At 37.1% G+C, this 17,178-nt stretch overlaps 1 protein-coding gene across 1 annotated transcript in view; it reads left to right on the top strand.

Annotated features, from left to right (window-relative positions):
* Window positions 1-15,806, top strand: part of EFL1 (elongation factor like GTPase 1) — a 56,025-nt gene extending 40,219 nt beyond the window's left edge. The window contains exons 18-20 of the mRNA NM_001039256.3: window positions 1,270-2,276; window positions 5,513-5,697; window positions 15,270-15,806. Coding sequence (NP_001034345.3) covers window positions 1,270-2,276; window positions 5,513-5,697; window positions 15,270-15,458 — 1,381 coding nt within the window. The 3' untranslated portion in view covers window positions 15,459-15,806. The remainder of the gene's footprint in view (window positions 1-1,269; window positions 2,277-5,512; window positions 5,698-15,269) is intronic.
* Window positions 15,807-17,178: the final 1,372 nt, after the last annotated feature.

Genomic DNA, 17,178 nt, shown 5'->3' on the forward strand with positions numbered 1-17,178 from the left:
AAATCCTTGTTATTGGCATTATTCCAACTTTGGGGGAAAAAAATTACTGGAATAATTAAATGATGCTGAGATAGGATGTTATTGAGCAGCTAGTAACAATCTGTGTATTTACTTGTCTAGTGTTTTCCTTTGTAAGCATGATTTTGACTTTTTATTTCTGAGTTGCCATTTCACTTGATTTTAAAAGAATTGTAAGGTGTCAAGAGTTACCATTTTGTGATGTACCAAACAACCAAAGCATGTGAACACTATGCTTGTAGTGTCATAAGCAGAAACAAGAAACACTTCAAGGCACAGAGTGGCAGGACTCTTTTCATCATGAATTGTGTGATTCATTTCATCAGTGATTCATTTGACATACGGTTTGCGATGCCTTTTTTCTCACTTGAGTTCCAGCTCCCCAAAAGAAAAGGGGCATAGTGTATTTAATAGCTTATTGAAAGAGGGGATTACTATCTTGCACCATTTTTTGTGTGTTACATTTGAGTTTTGATGGTGGTATACTTTAGTAAATTACTTAACTGTGAGGAGGAAAGGTTGTGGTCTGAAACGCTAGTTATATTGACTTTAGTATAACCCAAAAGGTTATAGAACCATGGTTCTGTATTTCTGCACAAAAAACTGCAGTTTTCACAGGGCTGCATTTTTTTCAGAGCATCTCTCTGTAGTAACAGCTATTCTAGTTCAAACCAAGTGTCTATCTAACTCCACGTCATGTGTCCAATGGAGTGGCTGAAACTGGATGTTTAGTAAAGAGTAAAAAGAAAGTAGCCAGATGCAAAAACTCCTACTGATACTCTGTTGGGTGTTCATTGTTCTCAGTTCAGGGACAGTTCAGGGCCTGCTGCGGTCTGGTTATCAGCTAATCCCTTTCAGCCTTCCTTATGCCCCTCATGGTTTTGTAGACTTCTATCATATCCTTGAAACATCTGAAGACTACTTGTATTTTCATACCATTGATCATCCTTATTCTTATTTTTTCTAGTTTTATAATAGTTCTTTTGAGGAAGGAGAACAGTACATAGACGTGAGTGAGCCAGTGATTTATACAGTGACATAAAAGTAGTTTTTGTTTTGTACTGTTACTTTCCTTTTTGAAGTACATGGCATTTTTAATAGTTTGAAGTGCATTTATCTGGTAATCCGTGTTGCATTTCAGTTTATCCATGAACATCTGTTCCGTGTTAAGGCCACTGCCCTACCTTTCCCAACCCCTTGTTTTAAAAGTAATTTTAAAATTTAAGCTAATTAAAAAACTTTATTTTACAGGTTTGCAAAGATAGAGATTAGTGTGTCAGCACCTATTATTCCATTTCGAGAAACAATAACGAGACCTCCAAAAGTCGACATGGTAAATGAAGAAATAGGAAAACAGCAGAAAGTTGCTGTCATACACCAAACAAAAGAGGACCAAAATAAAATTCCTGAAGGAATTCAGGTCGATTCAGATGGGCTTGTTACAATATCTACTCCAAATAAACAAGCTACTCTCAGTGTAAGAGCATTACCACTTCCTGAGGAGGTAACTCGACTTCTTGAAGAAAACAGTGACTTAATTCGAACTATGGAGCAACTCAGCACGTCTCTGAATGAAGATAAAAATGCTCATGAAATAAATCAGAAGACTATGGACAAAATAAAGGAATTCAAACAAAAATTAGAGCAAAATCTGCAGGGAAGGAAGTGGAGAAATGCAGTTGATCATATCTGGTCATTTGGACCACGGAAATGTGGGCCTAATATTTTGTTGCATAAATTTGAGGGTTATAAAAATTCTGTGTGGCAGTGCCTTGAGAATACTGAGAAAGAAGTAAGTAAGTATGGAGATTTTGACAACAGCATAGTAAGTGGATTTCAGCTGGCTACGCTTTCAGGTCCCATGTGTGAAGAACCCCTCATGGGTGTGTGTTTTACAGTGGAAAAATGGGAAATGAATAAGGTTGGAGAGACGCTTCTAACTAAAAGTCGGGATTCAGGGGAATGTGGTGCTGTAGAACATCAAGAAAGTGAAGATACTGTTTCTCCAACAAGCAATTGCACTGTTGACACTTGCAGTGAGAATGAACACGAACAGAGCAGTCAAAGTGTTCCAAAGTCACTTGAAAAAAATAGTAAAAACAAGGGAGAAGTTTTACTTACAGATTGTTATGGTCCCTTCTCTGGACAGCTGATAGCCACCATGAAGGAAGCATGTCGTTATGCTTTGCAAGCAAAACCACAGAGGCTTATGGCAGCAATGTATACCTGCGAAATTATGGCTACTGCGGAAGTTCTAGGTAAGACAACACAACCCTTTGTCAAGAATTTGCTTTCTGAGTTAATGCATGAAGTTTTAGGTATATAAAATTGGACTGAATCAGAAGGTAGAAAAAGATGAGAAAAATGTCAGAAGTTTTTCTTGCTTCTGTGGTAGATTTCTGCAATGTCTCTGTAATGCCTCCTTGCAATACCACTAAACTTAGCCTAACATTTGTTCTTGGAGTTCTCCATAGAAGTTGCTATAATGAAAGATGTAGTTATTTGCTGTAAAACTCTGCTGTCGTGCACACAAGCGTGATACTTGACACTATAAGCACGCATATCAATTTTAAATGAGAAAAACAGAATCTAAATTGCTGTTTGCAAAAAATGCCCACTACTGCATGATTGTTTATAGTGATGTGATTAACATGCATCATCTCATCAGTTGCACCATAAAATGAAATGGAAACATGGCTTTCTAATACGTGTATGTGTTTTTAATGAGTGTGATTTAGGACTCTAATGTACAAGCAGATTAGTCCAGTTAAATGAATGTGTGTTAGATGGTGATAGCCATGGACATGCACTGGTTCATTACAAATCCATTAGTATGGATAAGCTTAAGCCAATAAATTGTGTCCTTGAGGGTGAGTGAAGAGCATGCTTGCTATGCTGTAAGAATTGACAGTTGACTTGTGATATTGGCTTTTATAACTTAATTTTTTTCAGTTGGTGTTCCATGCATTGATATCCAGTTGAACTTAATGCATCTTGTATTACCTGCTTATTTCTAACATTTTATAGCAACCTCTTTTGTGTTCAGAACACTCAAAGCTAGCTAGACTCTTTTCATTTTGCTTATGCAAATGAAAATTAATTGAGAAACGGTTTTATCAGACACTGTTGTGGCTTTTGTTTCCGGATTTGATAGCAATGCTTATGTTATTATTAAAAAGAAAAAGAAAAAAAGAAAGAAAGCCTTAGGTCAGAGCACTTAAGGGAACAGTTCACACAGCTTCATAGTATTGTCTCTGGCTCTGTTCTATAAGTGAAAACACACCAACTCCAAAACAGAAGAGCTGCTCCTTTCTCTGTTTGCTAAGCTTATGGTGACCCATAGACTTGAAGATGTTGACCTTGATGTATGTGCACACTATTTCTATCCAGTATGAAACTTGTTTGTTTTTTTTAAAAGAAGTTATTTTAGCATCCAGGTTAAACAGAAATTGTTTGACATTTTCCTTTGACCTTCTGAAGAGCGCTGCAGTATAGCGAAGTGGTGAACAGGACTTAAATATTTTAAGGAGCTGAACATAGCACATCTTTAAAGTGAATCTGTTATGCACGTATTTATTCTGTACATTTCAGCATCTTGAAGGGATTTTTTTTGAGCAATGTCATTGTTTCCAAGTAATTGTTTCAATGATTTTTGAACAGCAAGACATGGCATTTTTTTTAGGGACTGATGCTGCTGTAGCCATTCATTATTTCAGCTTATTAGTGCAGAGTCAGGACCTGTATTTCTCCAGCATACTGGCACTTGCCCATGTTGGTAAAACTGGAGACCTCACATAGCTTCTTTGTGATAGCCTAAACTGAGACAGTACTCCAGGCTGCTTGAATGAAATGCATGTTTCTGGAAACCCAAAGGAAGCTAAATAAACTGTCTTCTGGTTTCTGTGTTTTTGGAAGACTGGTCTTCAATGAACTACGTCTAGAAAATATGTTCATCTAAAGTGCTTTGTGATGATTGTTCCCTTATCTCATTAATATGCATGCACATTTTTCTAAGTCCTACTTATTACAATTAGAAAAATAAATATTTTGACTTTTAACATCAATAACCTATAAAGTGGTTTTGGACCTACTTGTTTCAACGTTTTAATGTACGTGTTGTGGTTCATCCACAACATGTAAACAGTGACCTCAGTGTGATGCTTTTTTGCAGTGTGTGTGTTTAACCTAAGTTTTAAAGCAGTGTGTACTTAACCAAAGTTACTTACTGATCTGTGAGCTGTGCTGATGTATGACCCTTTCATAGCTCCAAGCTTTCTGTAGTCACTGGAATTTTCTTAGACTTGAAGTCATTTAGTTATGCGAACAAAGGCTATCCTTGCATGGCAGACTCAAGTGACTTCTCTTCAACATGCTTTAATCTTCCTGTCATTTGAAATGTAGAATATTAAGTATTTCCTCAATTTCCTCTCAAGCAATAAGAAGACTATTGTGTGTAGTATAGGTGACGTTCAGCCAGAGGAGCAGTGAGGAGGTCCTGGTAAGGGCACGAGCAGATAAAATCATTAGTGATGATAGGAAGAACACTTCAACCCACGTTTTATTAGAGAACTAGAAACTCTGCAGCAGTTGGTATTGAACTGATGCTTCACCATCCACATCCGACAGGAAGATTTAACTGCACTACCTGTGTGCCTGTGCTAAATTTCCTTACCAAGGTCCAGATTCTACACTTAAAAAAATAAAAGCAAATAAACCTATGGCAACATTTCCTCTGATATCCTATGAAAGGCTTAAAATAGATATGCAAATCAATGCATGTGACTATAATATTTAATAGTATCTTTCTGCCAAGTCAGCATAGGTGGGAATTATTAGGAAGTAATGGATATTCCTAATTATTTCCAGGAAGGATCACTGTTTAGAAGCTGCCAGTACATGTCCCTGGTTTTGGGAAGGAACAGTACAAATTGCTGCTGACAAATTTAAGGGTTCGTTAATTAAAAGCTAGTTGGGACACATTAAATGTAATAAATACCCAGTAAACAAGTTTTCTGTGCCTTAGAGTAGCACTGCAGCACTTGGGACACAGGTAGCATATAGGGAAACACTGAACCAAGTAAACTGGGATGTAATTTCTGAGCAGCGTTATTAGTAGTGTTTCTTAGCTTGTTACATTTCTCTAATATTTGGTTAGCTGAAATAAAGCAAGTTTGGCACATAATCTGGCAAAGTGCCTTTAATGCTATCACATGCCTATTTTTTAAAATATACATAGTACATGCATTATCTAGATTCATACAGGAGCCATCATTTATTAACTGTTATTTATATGATTCTGCACATGGTACTGGCGGAATATGTTGTTTGTCTGAATGTAATGGATTCACTTAAAATTTTACAGGGAAGAAGGAGAACCAGAGAGATGATGTATTTTATATAACCCTCAAGTTTCTTGAGTAAATATTTATATATTTCTCTTAACGCAGCAGAATATGAATGTATTCGTAAGCTCATCAAAGTAATGTCTTTGCAGGTCGTGTGTATGCCGTCTTGTCCAAAAGAGAAGGCAGAGTGTTACAAGAGGAGATGAAAGAAGGAACGGATGTGTTTATTATTAAGGCAGTCCTGCCAGTAGCAGAAAGCTTTGGTTTTGCTGATGAAATCAGGAAGAGAACTAGTGGCCTGGCCAGTCCGCAGCTGGTGTTCAGCCACTGGGAGGTAAAAAATATTTATTCACTCCATCTGGTTTGGTGATCTATTTCCTGTAGATGTGGCAAACTGGAATAATAAGTGGAAAAGGTTAAGTTTTGGTCAAGATGTTTGATTAATTCATTTTTGAAATGAAGAGGAAAAAAGTAGCTTTATATTGGTCTTACTTAATTTAAAGATGATGCTGTTCAGAAATGGAGTTAAACTTTCTTGAGATGGGATGCTTTTTATTTCAATATCAACTAAATGCTTCACAAATGAAACTCATTCTTCATAAATTGGTGTCTGTAAATTTTACGTGCCTTTTAAAATAAATTATCTGATAAACTTATTTGGGTGGGGGTGTGGGCTACTGCTAATAGAAAATGCAGCAAGAGATCTAATTAATCTGATGGTTATCTTTTCAGTGATTAACAAATGCTTCAGGACTTTTTTTGTCCTCACGTATTCCAACTCAACATATGTTTCCATGTTAAAAGGCAAATGGAATTGATTCAATTCTTTCAAAATTGGGTCTGGTCACTGTAAATGGAAGTGTCCTCTAAATCATTTCCTTTGTTCATCTTTGTCACTTAAGGAAATGAACAGGTTTAAGTCGACGTGTAAAGGAAATACTGAGATGGGAAAGCTAATAAGCACTGTTAGCAATTGAGAGTGCACTTCGTTTTGTCCCTACAGTGCGGATCTTCAAGGAGTAAAACAGAAAGCGTTAAATTAGAGTTCCTTGTTAAAGAAAAGCAAAGCTGCATTGTAGGAGGCCTTGGAAGACTTAATTGAAGGAACTAAAAATAGGTTCAGGGAAAAGAGTCTAAACCAATAACATTAACTTTTTAAAGTAATTGAAGTCTACATTTTTAATTCTTTCAAGGTCAGGTGTTCCTTTAGTTGATATTAGGACCATAAAAGCTTTTGATAAATTGTTTAGAAAGTCTTAGTTTTATTGTTTTATCTTCAATCTTGTGACAAATATCAAGTCTGTGAGTGCAAACAACTACAGATTTGTGAGGTCAGGAGTACTCCATGCAGTTGCCAGGTATGGTCCGTTCACCTCTGTTTCTCTGCAAAGTATGTGCTGTTTTTTTCACGCTGTCTGTTTTCTTATTCATTTTCTTGTAGCTAAATTGTCCTAATAGGAGTATGTGTTAAATACAGCCTCAGGAATTTTGTGTGGGTCCTAATTGGAAAAAGAGCATTTCCAAAAACCAATCGTGCTATCAAAAGAGTTGTGAGTCCTTGAAATGGTACTTCTCATCTTCCTTGGCAGTACTACCTTACTGATGCTAAAAATGCAGTGGATAAATGCAGCCCATATAAATAGTGTGTGTTCAAAAAATAGACAACACCAACTTGGTGTGTATAGGAATGTGAGCCAGTACAGATTAGATACTTCAAACCCATAAGTATTGGCAGGATTGTGTACAGTAGACTTTTTTTCAGTTTTGGATGTCCTCATCTGAAGTGCAGCTGGTGAGGTTTTGTGGCTTAACTGGTCTTTTGTCTGAAGTGTCTCTTGTATCAGTGCCCCAGAGGGGTATCAGTCAGGAGGACAATAATTCCAGCTAACCATTGTTCTGTGCCAGTTTCCTTAGGATTTGTGGCTACTGTGCTGCAATGCTAAGCAAAAACTGAAATCCTTTGCCTCTATGACCTTCCCTTCTACCCCCAAACTGTACCACTTATTTTCACACTGTCAGATGTTAGGAATTTCCCATAAAAGAAAGTGTTCATGCAGTTACAGGTATGCATTGGAGGGCGAGATTTCAGCAACTGGTGACATTTTCATGAATTGACCCTCAAGAGAGGTTGTAATTATAACTAGTTTGTTAAAATATAGAGGTAGTAGGAGAAGTGACTGTGTAAGCCGGTCACCTTTCCACCTGGTAGGAGGATTGTTTTTTGTTGCTTTTAAAATCATGCTCTTCTTTTAAATCATGCTCTTCTTTTTTTTCTCTGACAAAATGAGCCCTTTACTAAGCTACGAGCAATGTTGGCTCTGTGCAGCCATGGCAGAGGGAATGCATTCTATTCTCACTTCATCAGCAATATTGCTAAATAAATATCATTTTCAGAATCTCTAGTGGTGGTATGACAGGGAAGCCAGAAGAAATAGTTTGTGTCTCAGATCACATGAGAAATTTGTAAAGCTTTTCTCTGGTTCTTCTGCTAAACAGTTTTCATCAAGTATTAGGTGTGACTTTGGCAGTCTAAAGTTACTGGTGAGTTGTCATGGTATATTGATGGTATCCATGGTGTATGTTTAATAAATGCCATTCATTTCATTTGCATGCCAAACATTTCATTTATCATACTGTAAGATAAAGTGTGAACTCTGTGAGATCTCATGCTGTATTTTCCTTTGTGTTAAAGATAGATAGGCAGTGTGGTAGTCACTGGGTTTTCTTTCATATTTGCTGTGTTACTGAGTGTGTGTCTGTTGCCTTAACTGCATTCTGTGTGATCCTTTCTGTGCCACTCTGCATTGATTCCAAGTGGTGTTTCCTCAGTGTGCTTTGCTCATTAGCTGGGTGCCCAGGATGGGGTTTTTTCTACACAGCTTGCTTCTACACCTTGTTTTCCCCATTTTACATTTGAAGTATCCCTTTTTGGTATTTTTAAATTTTCAAAGACTTAATCTCATGGGAATTAACTGTATGAAGTATATTTAAAGAAATTAGGATTTTTTTATTATTATTTTTAATCGCTATTATTTCATTAATGTGATTTGTAGACTATAAAATAAGGGAGATCAGTGATGGCACAGATGTTTAAATGAGTCTCTGGAAATGAAATTTCCAGTTAATTTGTCTTGTGTAGTTCATATTACTCCAGCCCCAGGGAATGGAGCAGTACATGTATCAAGGTCTATCTTGTCAGATACGCCTTTGTTTTATTCACTTCTTCTGTCATACTTAAATTTATTTCTGCCTGTAAAGAATGGAACCAAATAACCAGCAGTGGGAGCTTTCAGTTTGGTCCCAGATTAAATAAATACATGTTAAAACACAGTCAAGTATTATCTTCTTTATGCTATCTGTGTTAAGTGTATTGGGTTGACTTGGCCATATTTTCTTTGCTTGTGATTTAAACTTTCTTTTGAATTCTGAGTTAAAAGCTTTGAGGTAATGAATGCCTTCTATTTTTTTTTTTTAATCCTTGAATTAATAATATACATTCAGTTAGAGTGTAACTCTAGTAGAGCAGTAACTTGTTGCACTGAGTCATGCCCTTTTGTCTTTTCATGAAGTTCCTTGAGCAAGAAGATATTTATGATGGAGCAGCACTTCAGAATAATGGAGCTCTAATCCCATTTGGGAAATGTATTATAGTGAAAATAATGCATGTGGCTCAATTCAAATGACAATTCTCTGCAACTGCAGAAATATTCACAGAACTGCTTCTTGTAAAGCTGTGAAATGTATAGTTTTCCTGTTAATGCGCATCATTCAGATTGCATTGATTGTCTTTTATTCTTGGGGGAGGAGGGGGACCTGTAAATACATTTGATCTGAATTCTGTTTGAGTATTCCTTCTGAGCACAACAGTGCCTGGGCTGTGCTGTAAGGCTCTAGTAGAAAGGTAAAAGAAGGGCTGCATGTAATATGATAAGGATCTGATGTGTCCTGAATCACTGGAAGTTTTATATTCTGATTTTTTTTATTCATTCCTAATTGTAAGTCATTTTACTGCTCAAATAGAAGATAAGGGTTTAATATGGAAGTTGCTGGATGAGGTTGTTTGGCCAGCATTAAACAGGTCACAGGGCATGGTAATGAGAGACTCTTAAGAGTCCATGAACCTTTATTAGGTACAAATTGTGACTTTACATCATCGTGCGAGTGTCAGCTTAGGCATGCTAAGGAATTCTAGGAGTAACCTGGAACCTTTCAAGTATGAAAAGGTCTTTATATTAACCAGAACTTCTGAAGCTAATTAAGGTAGTAAATAAAAGCTGTGCAGCTTCAATTTTCCTACGTGTCTCTTAAGTAACAGGAAAAAACGCAACAGTAAAGTCACAGGTTTCCTTGTTTTCTTTCCAACTCCCTAATCCTTGTTTATAGCTACTGACTGAAGTCACAGCTAAAGCTCGGCTGTCACTGATTGGAGCACAGACAAGGAGGATGTTCTTGAGCCAAAGTAAACTTTCATGAGTTTATTTTCTAACGAAATGTGCAAATGTTCGTGATTACAGTGTTTATTGAAAGAAGCACTGTCATATCTGACTTCATGTGTTTCAAGGCCTGGGCCATCTCTTTTGAATATTGTCATTGGAATCTCTGGATTCTTCTGAAGTGCTTTGGGTGCTGGGGTTACTTTCTAGGGAATCTTCACTCTTGTCATTAACCTATAGGTTAAATGCTTAAAGCTTGACTGCAGGTTATTCCATATCCCCTAAAATCCTCTCTGAAACAAAACTCATCGGATTGTTTTCTCATTTTTTCAGGCCTTTGCCAGATGGCTATGGAAATGAAATACATGAACTTGTGAATTGGATTTATGCTTGTATGCTCTTGGTCCTTCTCTCATTGTTTTCACAAAACCATGTAATTTACAGTCATGAGCTTTTGCAAGAAAATACAAGGATACAGACAGAAATAAAACAGTGAGATTTTTGTCAAGTTATGAAGTGAGCTATCTATATTATAGAATTATATGTAATAATCTTAAGAAGATGTATTTGTTTGCTACGGATTAATGCACATTGATGCAAAGTGGCCACATCCTTCTGAGAAGCCCAGGTTTGACTGCAGAAGAGTCAAAGAATTGGCAAAAAGGGAGGCTGAAGATGAGTTGGATTCGTTGTTGTTCTTTCAGGATATGGCATAGAGATTAGCTATTTATAAAATGGACAAGCTGGTATGCAAAGTATTTGGTACAATGTGGAAATTTGTGTTTCAATAATGAAACTGCAACTACATATTCTTTTCTAAGAACATTTATGTGTGGGTACTTCTGTAAAATTCTTAAGTATGTTGTATGTACTTTTGCTCCCACCCTCTACCATCTCATCCCCATCCCCAGGGTAATGTTTTATGAGCATTTCAGGTACTCAGCACTTTGCACAGTTGCTCAGTACTCCTAAGTGGGAACAGCAATGACACCTGCTTCCCACTGGAATTAAATGGGTGCAGCTCAATTCACTCGATGTTACTGGGTATCCTTCCTGTTGCTCTGTGCTGGAAACACTGCCAGCATCCAGGTTTCTCTCACCATTTTGCTATGCTCAAAGCAGAAGCACTTTTACAACATGACTCAGCTTATTATTAAAAACTCAGTTTGGAGATGACAGCTTTTCAAAGTCACATTTCACATAAACCTCAGCAAACTTCTGCCATTTTACCTGAAAGGTAGGGGTAATTTCTGATTGACAGGGCTGCTTCAGGTATCTAAAAGGCCTATCAGCAATATGCATATTAGTTACATAGTCTTTGCCATTACTGAGTGCTGGCCACCATTTGGACTGTCATTGTTCTTGGAGTATCTCTCTAGCATGGATTTTTTTCAAAGGTAAGAAAGATTCTGATACCCTGAGGCGTGTATGCCCTTTGACGTGGTGCACAGTAGTTCTTTTCACGTTGTTTTTGAGAAACCACTTCTAGCATAATGTTGTTCCTGGCATGCAAAAGCTATCCTTGGTAGTGCTTGAGCACACTGAATTTTGTCACTCTTGAGCCTTCTTAAATGGTTCGCATTAGTTCACATATTACTTGCTAGTCCTGTCGTCTTCACTGCATGGAGTAAGACTGCTCTTTGTATTTGTGATCCCACTAAAGCATTTTCCACACTGCTGTTACTTGGCTCGAAAGAAAGTTTTTGTCTCCATCAGACAGTAAGGACCAGGAGGGGAAATGCTACCAGCAATGTGGCTGTGTTCCCAGATCTGCCTGACCTTTTGGATGAACTAGGCAGATCCAGTCTGTTTGCTTTTGATGCATCTCTCAACCTTGTTTTGCATAATTAGACTGCCGGAGGCAGAGGCTGTTTCATGCCATGGTTTTGTGAAATACACTAGACAATGGGACCCAGGCCACTATTGGAGCCATCTGGGTGCCACTGAAATGCAAATAATAAATCATCCTCGTATTAAGGCTTAAGATTCCAAATTCTCTGGAATTGAAAGTAATTTCTTCTAACTCAAGTCTTGAAAAGTTTGAACTTACATAATCATTTGCAGAATTTTGTACATACTGTATTGTCTTTCAGTATTAAAATAGTAATCATATTATTTGCGTTTTTATTGGTTAATTATTACAGGCATTCCCATTATGCCTGAAAAAGATAGGGGCATGCATTGCTTGAATACTTAGTCTGTAAGTTATTAGGCTAAAAGAAAATGACAGCTGTTTTGCCCATGTTACTCTGCATGCTGTTACTAAACAAGTCTTGGGAGACATCACTGTTTGGGTGTGTTAGTTTGAATAGTTGTGATGTTTAATGAAACATCTTGCTTTGGAATTACTTATTTTTCTCAAGAATACCTTTACGCTTAAAAGTATTTGAATTAATCTAATCTTCTTTTAAAACATCTAATCCTTACTGATTTCATTTTAAACACTGCTTCATTTATACCTAGAATTGGTTTGTCGCTCTGCAGTGAGCTATGGAGCATATTCATCAGCCTGATGAGTTTCACTGATTCTGTTGTTTCATTTTTTTTTTATTCTTTATTTTCTGTTTTGATCCCGTGGAGCTTCCAGAGCACACAGTAAATGCTCTCTGTTAAATGGCTGCCTCTTATTCCAGAAGGATGGGTACGCTTAGAATCTCGTTAATCATTTAGGATTCTATCCAGACAAAAACATGATTTCTGTCACGGATTCCAGAGTCTTCCCTATGTGGTTCCCATGAATACAAACAACAATTCAGGGGTTTAAAAAAGAACTTCTCAGTTCTGATTGCAGGAAGCCCAAGCCCACGGTCCTGCCAGCTACCATTGTAGGCAAATTGAATTCAACAATCATGGAGCATCACATCAGAGGGAAACATATTTTTTGTGGGTTTTTTTTTTTGCCTTCTTGCAGCATATGTATAGAGTGTGGGGAATGGTGGATGCCAACTGCTAGGTGCATCTGCTTTATCCATTAATGCGATGTGAAGAGGAGTAGTCTACTCTTGTCCTCAGCTTCACTTACTGAGTCAGAACTTATGAATCAGAAAATCTCTCTTTTTTTTCTTTTTGTATCACAGTGTCAATAACACCTCTGTGTAGTTATGCTAGAGTTACATTAACATGGCTATTTGCTGACTTCTTAAAGGAAGAGCACAAATGATGCCTCCATTTTCAGCTGACTCAGTAGATCTGGCTTCCTCTTTATTTGTCACGGTGTTTTACTACAAACACTGTATGTCTAATTAACCACATCTTCTGCAGTGTGTCTGCACCATTCATTTGGGTACAATCCTCAGAAAGAGGAATTCTCAAGTGCCTCCATAACTTGCTCCAGAAGCAGATTGTAATGCCGGAGCTATTTAGACATGATGAGATGCAAAGCCAGTTCCTGCAGGTACTGATGTGGCTCTCAAAACCTAATTTTGGTCTCTTTACAGTTCTGCTGTGCACAGTGCAGTGGTATGTTAGACCTGTATGTTCAATCTTGAGTATATTTTCACTTTTCTTCAAGAACCACTGTTCGTTATTTCTCTCAGAGTGTAATTTGGGAGTTAGATAACTTGCTGATGTGAAAGAACTTAATCAAAGGGAATAGTAACAACCCTTTAAGTTGGTATAGTTTGTAGCTGTGTGCTCTGCCTTGGCAGTAGTTCTGGAGCGTGTCTATTGAGTATGAGTCACTTCTCATTCCTGTGTTTCTTCTTGAACTTGGGCATTTTCATTTGTTCGGCTCTTTAGATAGGTCCTGACTAGGGGAAGTCTCTGGTGTTTTTCCAGCATGATGATGATTAGTATGAACATCACAACAACCTGATCCAGTCAGCATGCGATGTTTGCCCAGAAGTTGGGAGGAAAACCAACCAACCAAAAAAAAACCCAGCAATTTTCACTGTCTTTTTCTTTATTTCAGGTGCATAATGGCGCTCCCTTACTTTCTGTTTTACTGTCATATGCTGTCAAGGAATTGCCTTGGAGTTTCAAGGCACTGGTAGAAAGTCCCTGTTTAAGACATCAGAATGGGTATAGCTCAGGTGGATTCTTCTATGCTTAGACAGCCCTTATTTGTATGTTAAAAATATATGCAGAAACACTTGGAAACCAACATTTCGTACCATTTATTTATGAGTTTTTCTTGCTTTGGTTTTCAGCCAGACAACTTAATGTATGTTCATTGTATGTTCATTTCCTACCTAAATAAGTAAGGCTGCAGGTCTCTTTTAGCATATGAATGATATCCCATTTAATTTACCAAGACTATGTATGTACTTAACTGTAGCAAATTAGTATTTACTTATTTATTAACTTAAGGGCCTAACATTCTGTTTTGCAGGATTTAACCTGCAATGTTTCCTAATAAAAAGTAACCATCTTCTGTGAGGGCTGCTCCAAAAGTAATGCTTTTTATTTTATGATATTGGCTCATGAGCTCAGTGTTGGATGTTGGTGGTATGGCAGCAAAGACTATGTTGAGGTATTCCTGATATGTAGCTGAGAATGTGCTCTATTGAGCAACAGGATATGTTGTTGTGTTGTTTGTATCTGTTGTGTTCTCAGTGGAAATAAATAGGAGGCATTACTTTTGGGGCACCAAAAATTGGGGTACCATAGTTATTGTCCTGAATTTCTATATACTATATATGTAATTCCATTGATAGTGCTAGATGTTATTTAGCATCCGAGGTATTAAATTTGGTATTTGATATTTCTAGGAAAAATCTTTGTCCTAAATCTTTTTTTTTGTTTTGTTTATTTCTTTCTGGTTTATGTCACTTAGATGAGCTTTAAGTAATTTTATTTGGTTTGAAATAGCATATGGCAGCTGAAAGTATTTGTTAGAAGAGAAGGTTTATAACACTAAGTTAGAATTTAGGGAAGTTTATTCTGTCCTTCTCAGTGCTAATATTAGATTTCAGAAATGATTATGGAGTGATGTTCTTGATTACTGCCATAACTGCTGCTGTTCTCACAGTAACTAATATGTACTGCATTCCTTCTTCCGTGAGGATTTTGGTTAAGAAATGGATGCAGCATTCCTGTTCTTCTCTTGGAAAAATGATATTATATGTAGCTGCATCTAGGGAGGAAATCTACAGTCAGATTGATGAGCAGAAACCTCCAGTTCTTATAAATTCTGATAAGATCATGGTGACATAATATTCTAAACAAGGAATTCCTTCTTCAAAGCTAAACGTTTTATAAATGCCCTTTGTTATTGTTACTGACTGGCCACTAGATTTGTTTTAAAATAAATTTGCACATAGATAAATGCAACTGAATTTCAAAAGCTATCCCATGCTTTCTGTGACAAATGCTGCATGGTGTCCCTAGCTCATGTATTCTGCTTAAGTAGCCAATAAACTGTCCAGAAAACTTTATCTGCTTTACTTTCACATTGCATACTGAGATTAAAACTACCTGAAATGTAGTAAGTACACTGGGAAACCTTTATGCTACTTTATTTTTTTTTTTCTAGATCATTTCAAGTGATCCATTCTGGGTACCAACCACCGAAGAAGAATATTTGCACTTTGGGGAAAAGGCAGACTCTGAGAACCAGGCCCGCAAGTACATGAATGCAGTGAGAAAGCGGAAGGGACTTTATGTAGAAGAAAAAATTGTGGAGCATGCTGAAAAGCAAAGAACCCTCAGTAGGAATAAGTAGCTGCGCTGCTTCCTTTCTCTCCTGGTTCAGCTAAGTTTTCTATGCAGCAGATTGAAAATTTCTCCTGGACTTGTTCTTTTACACCATATTTCTTACACTTTCTAATGTTTATGGCTTATGTTTTGAAAAACGTAAGCCTTTCCAACTTTCATATTGAGAAAATAGTTTATTTACTTAAATCATAGGCATATTTCTTGGAATTGGTCTCAGATTTTAAAGCTTTCTGCACTATTGCTGTCATGGGATTGGGAACTCCTAATTTAATTGGTTTCTTTCTGATTTATCAGATGTAACTGCAGTTAGAGCTGGTTACCTAGTCTGTTGCAAATAAACTATGCAATGAATTTAGCTCCTTAATGGTTTTGTCTCTATTTTTAAAATTAATTTTCATTTCTATAATGTATTTGTTGCCCTCAAGCACTTTCCATAGTTACCTATGTGCAAACCTGTAAGCCTTCTTGAAGTTTCTGAACTATTTGTTTTACTCTCTTCCTCATGTAAGCAGTTATCTAAATGAGGGGATACAGTCTCTACTCCTAGGTTGTAACAATGCATTGTCCTTAAACCAAAGGGCAAAAATAGCACATGTGAAAGACTGAGGACTGCAAACCAGACAAGGTTTTTTTTTCTTCTCCTTAGATGCATCTTGTTTAAAAAAAAAAAAAAAAAAAGTTTACATAATTATCCTAAGCTGGGACCTGGGACCTGCCATCTTTGAACTAGGCACACAGTTGTCCCTGCCAATCCTGCTTGAGTATTTACAGACTCTGCAGGAATTTCTACCTGTTCATCCTGTTGTGGATGATATTGTGGATATAGTGAGGAAAAATGCTTGCAGGAATAATACAAAATGTTTTGCTGTTTGCAGGTGAGTAAGATGTTGAACTCTCCAAAGTGATTCAGACCAACACTAACAAATTCCCCAAAGGTTAGAACTTTTAGTTAAGAGAAATGGAAATCTTGCACAAGAGAGACATGATATATGACCGCTCATGTCTGCTCATTTGACTGCTTTGAACTGGAAAGGAAAGAACTGAATAGATAGGTGGCCCTGAAGAGTTTCTGATATATATTTAAATGAATGAGTAATTAAGTCCTTGAATCTTGTGCCAACTGACTTTCTGCTAAATCTTATCTTACTGTTGGCAAAGTGTTTCATTTCAGCTAACCATGCAAACGGGCTGTTCTTTTCTTTCCAGAGTACAGCCACTTTAATTTGTGATTGCCTAGCATTTCTTCAGCACCTTCTTGGTCCTTCTGAATAAATATTCCGTGTCGATTAATGCTGTAGGCAGAAGTTACTCATATCAGTTCTGCTCCTTAGGGGAAAAGGAAACTGTTAGTTGTTTCACAAGTAGAATGACTCTGACTGCTTAGCTTTTATTTTAAATAGCTGTCTTTTCTTTTCCAGTTTATTTGCTTTCATTATGGAAATGCTTCCTTTTAAGATTGCGTTTATGAATTATTCAAGCAGATGATATTTACCTTCCTTAGAAGGTTGTTCCTTAAATTATTGTTGTTTTGCAAGTGGTATATCTGCACAGCAGCCCTAATAGAGCTTATACAAATATACTGACGTTGTTTGGGCTTTGCCAGCTGTATATCTGTGGAAGGTACAGCAGCCTGCAGAAACAGCTTAAGACATAAATAAATGTTTGTTTAATGACCCCTTGCCTACTACAGCTACTCTGCTAGCTGAATCCAGCGTGCAATTAAGGAT

The sequence above is a fragment of the Gallus gallus genome, chromosome 10 (assembly GCF_016699485.2).
Source record: "Gallus gallus isolate bGalGal1 chromosome 10, bGalGal1.mat.broiler.GRCg7b, whole genome shotgun sequence".
In the NCBI taxonomy this organism is placed as follows: domain Eukaryota; kingdom Metazoa; phylum Chordata; class Aves; order Galliformes; family Phasianidae; genus Gallus; species Gallus gallus.